This window comes from Corapipo altera, unplaced genomic scaffold (genome assembly GCF_003945725.1).
Source record: "Corapipo altera isolate COAL_440 unplaced genomic scaffold, ASM394572v1 49, whole genome shotgun sequence".
Taxonomy (NCBI): Eukaryota; Metazoa; Chordata; class Aves; order Passeriformes; family Pipridae; genus Corapipo; species Corapipo altera.
The window spans coordinates 10,455-19,165 of NW_020884879.1; the positions used below are offsets into that span (position 1 = coordinate 10,455).

Genomic DNA, 8,711 nt, shown 5'->3' on the forward strand with positions numbered 1-8,711 from the left:
TATGAAGTTATGACAAATGATCTAAAATCCCTTGTGGAGAGAAAACTTTGGGAATATATAAAATAGGATATCTTCTACTTAGTTAATAAAAGCAGAAAACTCTTCCTTTATTATGTCATCTTGAAGGAAAAGTTTTCATTTCTCCATGAATTGCCTGCAGTAAAATTATGCCTTTAAATCCAAAACCGTAATTATTTTAAGACTGCTAATAATAGGCAATAAATAGGCAGGCCCTGCTTTTTTCTGAGAAGCTGTATTTAATTTACTGAAATTGATGCAGTAACTCCAGCCAGCCAGTTAATTGGGTATAAATCCAACTTTCGGAGTTTAGTCCAAAGAATTTGAAGACTTCCATGTGATATGTTGCTACGTTTTGCATGTTGTTCTGGAGCACTCTGACTATAATTTTGTCAGTAGGAAGTTGTACTTCTTTCACCTTGCAAGGCTATGGTAAGAAGTGCATTTAATACATTTCACAAAAATGGTTTCATCCTCCCACAGGAGGGAAGCTCATGATGAATCTGCAAATATTCCAGGTGCACATGGTGCTATGTAGTCACATCAGAAAAGGCAGGTAGAAGAAATGTTTAATGCTGTTGAAGGGGAGAGGTGTCACAGTTTGCTTCACTGACATGCTTTCTTTTTTCTGTTCCCAGGGAATAGAACAGCTTCAGTTAGGATGCTGATCTGGAAAATTGTTTTATGTTCAGGGACACTGTAAAATTTATTTTTGGGATCTTGTATTTATTAAATTAACATATATATACCTGTTCAAAAACTAGTGGAAGGGACATACTTCGGTTAGCTAAAAACAGAAAAGAAGAAAGGCTATACTAGGAGGATCTTTTTGATTCTGAAGCCACATCTTTAAGAATTAAGACTAGAGGAGGAACTGTATGTGTTGATTTAAGGTAATGAACAGTAGGGTGGTGATTTGTGAGGCTGTCATCTAGGGCCTCTTCAGCAAACCAATACTTAGCAGCCAAGTCAGACACAAACAGGAAACTTGAGAGGTATCCGAGGGTGCAGAACAACTGTTTGTGTGTGTTGCAGGAAATTCTAGTGCCGGAATAGTCTGTGGAACAATTCTTTTGTAGGGCAGAATCTAGAAATTGCATTTGGGATTCCTTTTTAAATTATGATCCTGAATGGATTTTAAAAGAAACTGTTTGTGCTAATTTTTTTGTGTGTTTCTTGAGGTTTTTACTTGAATGCTGGGATTTGATAATATTGTGCAGCATTTATATTTCTCTCTGAAAAAATAAATTTGCTGTGGAGCAAATATCAATGATTTACAAGGTTTCTATAAAAATCCACGTGTATCCTACCTTTTTTGACATCTCCATTCAGAGTACAGTTATGTAATGAAAAGGTAGACCATAAGGCAAAAGCTAATTGCTGATGCTTTGACTTCAGTGCTGTGCCAGGTGTTGCTTTTACGACTGGACAATACTCTCGAGCGGCCAGTAGAGAGCAGCTAAGCTACATCCTAGAGGGTTTCAGAAGAAATTTGAGCAGAAGCAGAGATTTGGCAAGGGGCGAGAAGGACACTTGATGAGTCACACGCATTCTTTATGCTTTGTTTAAGTGGTAACAAAGCCAAAAATATTAGTATTTACTGATGGTGTCTGGCACTTTGTTTCTTTTTACAACAATAACGGTTGTATGTTGGTGCATATGTAACCACTTAATGACTGATTATAACAGTTTATCTCTCCTGGGGGAAGAGAAAGATGTAAATTAAAGTAAGCCGTCAAAAAGACGTGTTTGTGCTCCTACAGAGCATTTAACCATGAAATTGCAACTGTAGGGGTTTTTGGTGATGCATGTGCTGTGTTCGATGCTTAGAGCTTTAATATGTCATTGTAAATGTACTTAAGCTGCTTTATGCAAATGTGTTAAAATCAAATTTTATTACTCCAGGTTTCGATTCAGATAACAGCAGGTTTTCTTCCTAATTCAGTTCAGTGTTGCTCTTATACAAGGCATAAAAGACATTCTGTTACACAGATGGATGAAGTTCTACATAACTTCACATCACCTTTTTTTCCTTTTCCTATATTATAGGTTGTTCTTGTTACAGCCATTTCTCCTTCAGTTTTTAAGTATGTACATATGTTGTTAGAAAATGATATTGTTATATAGGAGTATGTCTAAAAACACTGGAAATAATTCTTGGCTGTGTTCTAGCCACTCTGCGTATCCTCAGCAGAACAATGTGATGGGAAGTCATGGAAACTCCCTCCTCTTGTAGCAAGCCTAGCTTGTTAGGCCGTGTTACAAAAGTTTCCTTGGAACTAAAAAGAAAATAAATGCCTTTTGTTTCCTTATGTGCCTTGTGAGCCCTTACTGTTAGACTAACTGATAGGTGCATCAACATCTGAGTTGAACTTGAAGCTTAGGAGAGATGCAGATGTGTGAAGCCATCTTTGTGCCGAGTTTCAGTTCTTTTTCTGGTGTTACTCTGTTCAGGGGTTAGACAAACTGGGCATAAGAACCTCTGCATAGTGAACTCTCTCGAAGGGTTATTCTAAAATGAGCTCAGCTGTGTGCTTTGTGCTTTGCATGTTCACTGATGAGGCAGTGAAAAGCCGAGAGTCATTTTCACTTTATGTATCCAACTTGTCAATACAGAACTTGCCTTTTGGGCAGTGGAAGTCCAAAACATAAGGGGAAACTGTTGCTTGTTTCAGAAATCATTCCTCTTTTTTCTTATTTAAACGTTTTTAGCAGCATGCATCTTCAATACATGTTTGGGATTAAGAGTAAGCAGGTATGGCAGGTGTCTGCTGGATTGCACTTCAGAATGAAGAGGGTTTTCTGGAAGACCAGCGTTATGCCTACCAGCTAGCTTTGTGCTAGCATCATGTCATGCCCAAATATAAGTGCCTGAGTTGCTGTCATAGTGTTTGTGGCACCTGTAAGTGATAAAGAATAGTCTGTTTATCATTTATTTGAGCTGTTTCTTGTCAGTGGTATCTGTAAGTGGATAGAAGTAATTGTGTGGTGGATTTTGTTTTTCAATTTATTCTTGTGGTAAAAGAACTTAATATTTAATCTTTCTGCTGATGTAGCTCCTCTAACCTGTTTTCAGAGGAAAAAAACTCCAGGGTTTTGCTTGAGGGCTGCAAGTCAAATGCCTGTGTTTAAGCTAGCCTTCCAGTCTTAAAAAGGTCTAACAAAAAAGCCATAATTTGTAACTTGAACACTGACTTTTCTTATTTTAAGGAAACCAATGTAATGAGATTTTAAGACAACAAAATGAAGCCCTCTTGATATGGTAATTTTCATTGCAGTGCAAGTTACTGCCTGATGTGATTATGTAAATGCCTACAACCTAGCAATGAAAAATCATACTATAATGTGATCTCGAATTATATGTAATATGTCTCTCTTTTTTTTTAAAAAGCCTCTAACTTTAAAAAGATCCTCTCACTGGCAGAAGGAGAGGGGGAGGTTCCTGGGACTTCCTCTTTAAATTCTATAACCAAATTGATAGAAATACCGTGACATGCCTCCTGCTTCTGCTGAACTGATCAGTTTTTTTGGCTACCTGCTTTTTGCTGAACCAGTCTCTGAAGGTGGTTGAATCTCTGATGTGTGCTTTTCAAATTTGTCCTTTTAGGCATGGAAGTTTTTGGTGCTTGTTGAAACTGCTTTTGGTTGCTGAACTTAGTGCTGTGATATTTTTTAACCTATGCATTTTAAGATCTACCACCGTGGGTAACCTGTTCCAGTGTTTCAGCACCCTTGTTGTAAACAATTGCTTCCTTATATCTAGTCTGAATCAATCCTATTTTAGTTTAAAACCATTACCCCTTGTCCTATTGCTGCAGGCCCTGTTAAAAAGTTTGTCCACATCTTTCTTAGAGGCCCCCTTTAAGCATTGAAAGGCCACAATAAGGTTTCCCCAGAGCCTTCTCTTCTCCAGGATGAACAACCCCAACTCTTTCAGCTTGTCCTCCTATCAGAGGTGCTTGAGCCCTCTCATCATGTTGACAGCAAATGATGCACAAGAAATCCTTATCTAAATGGAGCTGGAAGAAGAACAGTAAACTTTACCACTTTTTTTCTTTTATTATGGTGGGTTTGCAAGATGGTATAAAAAGTTACTCATAAGTCGTGTTTAATTAGATGAACTCTCATGACACCAAACAGTGCAGCAAGTTTTCTGTCAGAATGTACATTTTCCTCTAAACTTCCCAGACTTCTCTGCAAATGTTAGATTTGTTTAAGCATTTTAACTTTTCTCTAAAAGAAGCAGGTTTTTGGAATAAAATTCCTGCTGGTAGCAGTGTTTTTTAGGTTAAAAGCTGCCTTGATGATAACCCATCTGAGACATTAATGTGACATTTGTTAAACATTGGGAGAAGGAGAATAGATTTTTGTGCCAAGCCAAAATACAAGAAAGCCTGGAAACACCCATTACAGAATATTTACGAAAAGGTTTTGAACATATTAAAGCTTTTTAAGAGGTGATCATATAGGTAGGAAATGCATCTGGGCCTGGCTAACAATAGAAAGCGAAGTAGATGTTCATCTTTTCTGCAACAGGAGCAATCCATGATCTGATCAGCTGGGGTCTCACACAGGCAGTATGTGACAGGCAAACTTCCTACAAAGAGTCAGAACTTGGATTGCACCAAATAAACCAAGAAAAAGCATTGCCTCTCATACTTTGGTGTATGCTGATTGGATGTGTATGCTGTTATGATCTGCAGTGATCATACCTGAAGAGGCTGAATCAGGCAGCATACTGATGGGTTAATGAGTTGTATTTTTAAGTGGCAGAGATTCAGAAAGTGCTGGGAGATCTAATAAAAAATCACCAAAATATCCTTTGGAAATGTTTTCATAACTTTTCTTCTTTTGTCTTCAGTAACAAAACCAAAAACTTAACATATAATTTTTAGTATAGGTAAGGTTTTTAAGATTTTTTTGGTCTTTCTACCTTCTCTGTGTTCTGTACTCCTTAAACCTTTGCTTTTCTCATGCATATTTTTATATGCAATAACTTTGTGAAACCTAGTTAAGGATTTGTTTGAACCAGCCACAGACTAAATGGCTTTGTATGACAAACATTTAGCAATAAAATGTTTGCAGTAATACTTTTCAAGCAAAATGCAAGATCTTTTTCTGTCACTCCAAGAATGCCGTTCATAATCCATGACATTTACATCATTAATGTTGATGACAGGCATCTATTTATTTGGGTTTAAGCAGTAAAAATGCCCAACTGTAAAAGAAATATGAGATTTATGTTACTGAATAAAAGAACAGAGTTATATAAATATCTCTTCTGTTGCCAAGTTGGTATTGGGGAAAAAGTAGTGCTTGCATTCTTATAGCCCTTTAGTGCTATGCTTATTTAACTGGTGCCTCTTATTTTACCTCTTAACAGTCATCACAAAAATACTTTTATCCCCTTTAAGGTGCAAAGGAAAAGAGTGTGATCTTAAGAAAAGGGGTTATTTATTTATTTATTTTTAGAAATGTTACCCGTGTTATAGGAGCTGTTTGTTGATATTAGTAAAAAATTCAGAACTCGTCTATGTAGAGGCTGAAATAAATCCTCATTCCCTTTCTCTAAATGAAAACCAATAAATCAAGGCTATTGAAGGCCTTGACAGTATTGTTCAGAATCTCAAGGGCACTTATTTAAAATTACTTTCTCACTATAAATAGTCCAGCTGTTTGATGAAACCCCTGAAATTAATTTGCTGTCTCTCCCTTTTTTAATGAAACATTCATTTTTTCATCCACTAGCATCACAGGGGAGGTTTTATGTGTTTACTATTGTTATTTGTACCATTGTCACTGTTGTTTTCTTTTTTTTTTTTTTCTCTTACACAGCAGTTCTGGCAGAGTTTATCAAGCCAGATGTGGAATGCTTGGAGCTGTTTGCTCGCAACCTCCAGCCTGGCTGGACCAGCTGGGGAAACGAGGTCCTGAAGTTTCAGCACATTGATTATTTCACTCTTTTGCAGAAGGAAAACTGATCTGGGCCTTATACATCTATATCTTCTGAAATTCTGTGCTTTCCCAGGGTGTCTTGAACTTATCTTTATTACTGATGGTTCACTTAAAGGTGACAGAACTAAACCAATTGCATTTCAGTTAAAATTCTTGAAGTGACAGGATATCTGTTTAATGGTATCTCCATTTGTACATGGTGGTCCTTATTTTGATGACCTGAAAATATTTAAATACTGATGTTGGAATGCAAGTTCATCCCCATTTTTATTTTTTTTTTTTCAAACCTCAAGGAAAAGATATTTTAAAGTATTCTCACTGCAGCTATTAAATCTGAGCTAATAACACGTCACAAGTGCTATAATGTAGCACTTGTATTATTTTTAAAGAATGACAATGACTCCTTAAAGAGTGTCAGTGGGAGTAAACAGTTCTGAATTATGCATGTTTTCTTAAAGAAGATTGTTTTTTTGCAAAACAATGGATTTTGAACTAAAATAGTTATGAAGGCAGTGTATCCTCTCGCATTTGTATCTGTCTGTCTATCTCAGAGGAAATAAAAGGAGCAGTGCTTGTGTTAATTGGCACATGAATTTTTGGCTGACCACATTCTATGTAAAATTATACTTTTACAAATGCTGGCAATTATATCTTTTTGTATATGGTGTTAATTTTTGAACACATTGTAAATGATCTGTCTCAACGTCTTATGAATTCTGACCTTTTAACAGATTATATGTATTTTTAAAATTATCCTTCTTTATGTTCTTGGAACATTAAAAAGCTATGCCAGTGAGCTGTATTTTTCAGCTAACATAAAGATGACCCTTCTTTTTTTGTTGTTGTTAAAAGAATGGTACACTTTGTGTCTCCTTTGCTGTGTTTAGATTTGTTTAGAAAAATAAAAAAGAAAATGTAATGAAGCCTCTGTCATTGACTCATTTGCAGCACTAGAGGCTGAAGTGCTGGACCAGCTGACTTTCCTGATGGCAAGCTCCTGAGTCCTGACTGTTTATAATGGGGAACAAAATGCATTACATACCTTCTTTACCTTAATTTTCCTTTTGCTAGTCTGATGACCTGTGAAGACTTTTTAAAATTAAACTTTAAATGTTATGAGATTATTTTTTGTTAATTTTGTAATAAAAATGAAAATAAAACCTTGTGTGTCATTTGTAGACCCAGTTCCTATATTACTGTTCAATTTCATGTTTTATCTGTTGGAGCAGTGGAGTTAACAAGGCAAGGAAAATGTTTTTTTTTTTTTTCCCCTCCCTCCCCCAGCAGTTAAACATATACTCGAAATAAGTAAATAACATAACACTGAAAGTAGTTACCAGGGAAAACATTTCTTGCTGCATGATTTTATTTAGTCTGCGTTTTAAACTGTCAGTACCTAAGCAACCTTACCTACAGCTGGAAGGGATAGAAAGTTATTTATTTGCTCTCAGTTTTACGAGGTGTTCCCTACCTGCAGATTCTGCAATCCCAGCCAGAATTCCCTTGCCCTCCCAAGCTGGTCTCATCTAGTACTAAATGAGTGTATGAGACTCATAACTGTTGCAGGTGTATTGTTTTCCCTTTGTACTCTGTAAACAGCCCAAGAAATGACAGTATTGTCTGTTCCACATCTGCTGCTATGAATGACTCTAGATTATCTTTTAATTGCAAACAAAGGAAAGAGATCAACAATCTTAGAGATCAGGAAACTCCCTTTCTCCTTGCAGCTATGCAGCAGAACCCTATTAAGGGAATTACCTTCTTCAAGCTGTTTAAAAATCGATGATCTTATTAATCTCTCCTTTCTGTGGAGTCCCTTTGCAAATTGTGGCTTTCTGAAATCAGTAAGGTTGGAAAAGACCTCTGAGATCACTGAGTTCAACTCAACCTGGCATCCCTGTGTTCACCATTAAACTAGAAGCTGAGCAGCTAATTCCAGCAACTGGGCATTCAGCGTCACAGGTATGGTTTGTATGTAGAGGACTTGTGCAGCCAGACTGAGCCTCTCAGACTGTAAGTCAAAAGTTGAAGACTGGAGTTTAAGTCGTACCAAGTCCTGTCATAAACAGTTACAAAATTGTGCCTCAGACAACTGCTCTGCTGCTTTTCCACTGCTCTGCCTGTGAAGAAGGCCTTGTGAATAGGACAGAAGTGATGTTCTTACATCTGCAGCCAACCTGAAACCATTGCATTTTCTCAGGAGGAGAAAGTCTGTTGCTAACTTGGAAATCTCATGGTGGTATTAGCAGTCGATAGTTTTGGGGTCATCTTTTAAACATTATTATGGGCCCATTATGCTTAATTCATAATTTTAGTAGCCTCTTACACTTTTCCAGCTGTCCAAAACCCCAGCCGTTCCTAACCAGCCATCAGATTTTTCAGTGTCTGTGAAAGGATTCCTCTGAGGCAGAATCTGCAGCATCCTGAAAAAGTGAGTGAAGCCAGCTAATATGACAGGACAATTTAAGATCCAATTTTCTTTTATAAAATGTTATCTACAATAATAATATCTATAGTATTATAACAGAGATAATATTATTACTTTATTCCACTTTGGTGGTGGAAAGATGCCCTCTGTTGTGTCAAGCCTTGTATTAAAAAGAAAACCTGCTCTGAAGAATTTACAAAGTTGGTAAGAAATGAAAGAACAAGGGAGAAGATAGGGATGTGGGAATACAGGATAGTAATGAGATGTTTGTGTATGTGATAAGTAGCAGCCTAGGTATTTTGTACTTCTT

At 36.7% G+C, this 8,711-nt stretch overlaps 1 protein-coding gene across 1 annotated transcript in view; it reads left to right on the forward strand.

Moving 5' to 3' along the window:
* Positions 1 to 6,896, forward strand: part of METTL4 (methyltransferase like 4) — a gene marked incomplete at its 5' end in the record, with an annotated part of 16,977 nt that extends 10,081 nt beyond the window's left edge. Inside the window, one exon of the mRNA XM_027638840.1 lies at positions 5,854 to 6,896. Within this exon, the coding sequence (XP_027494641.1) occupies positions 5,854 to 5,999 (146 nt within the window). The remainder of the gene's footprint in view (positions 1 to 5,853) is intronic.
* Between the last annotated feature and the right edge of the window lie 1,815 nt (positions 6,897 to 8,711).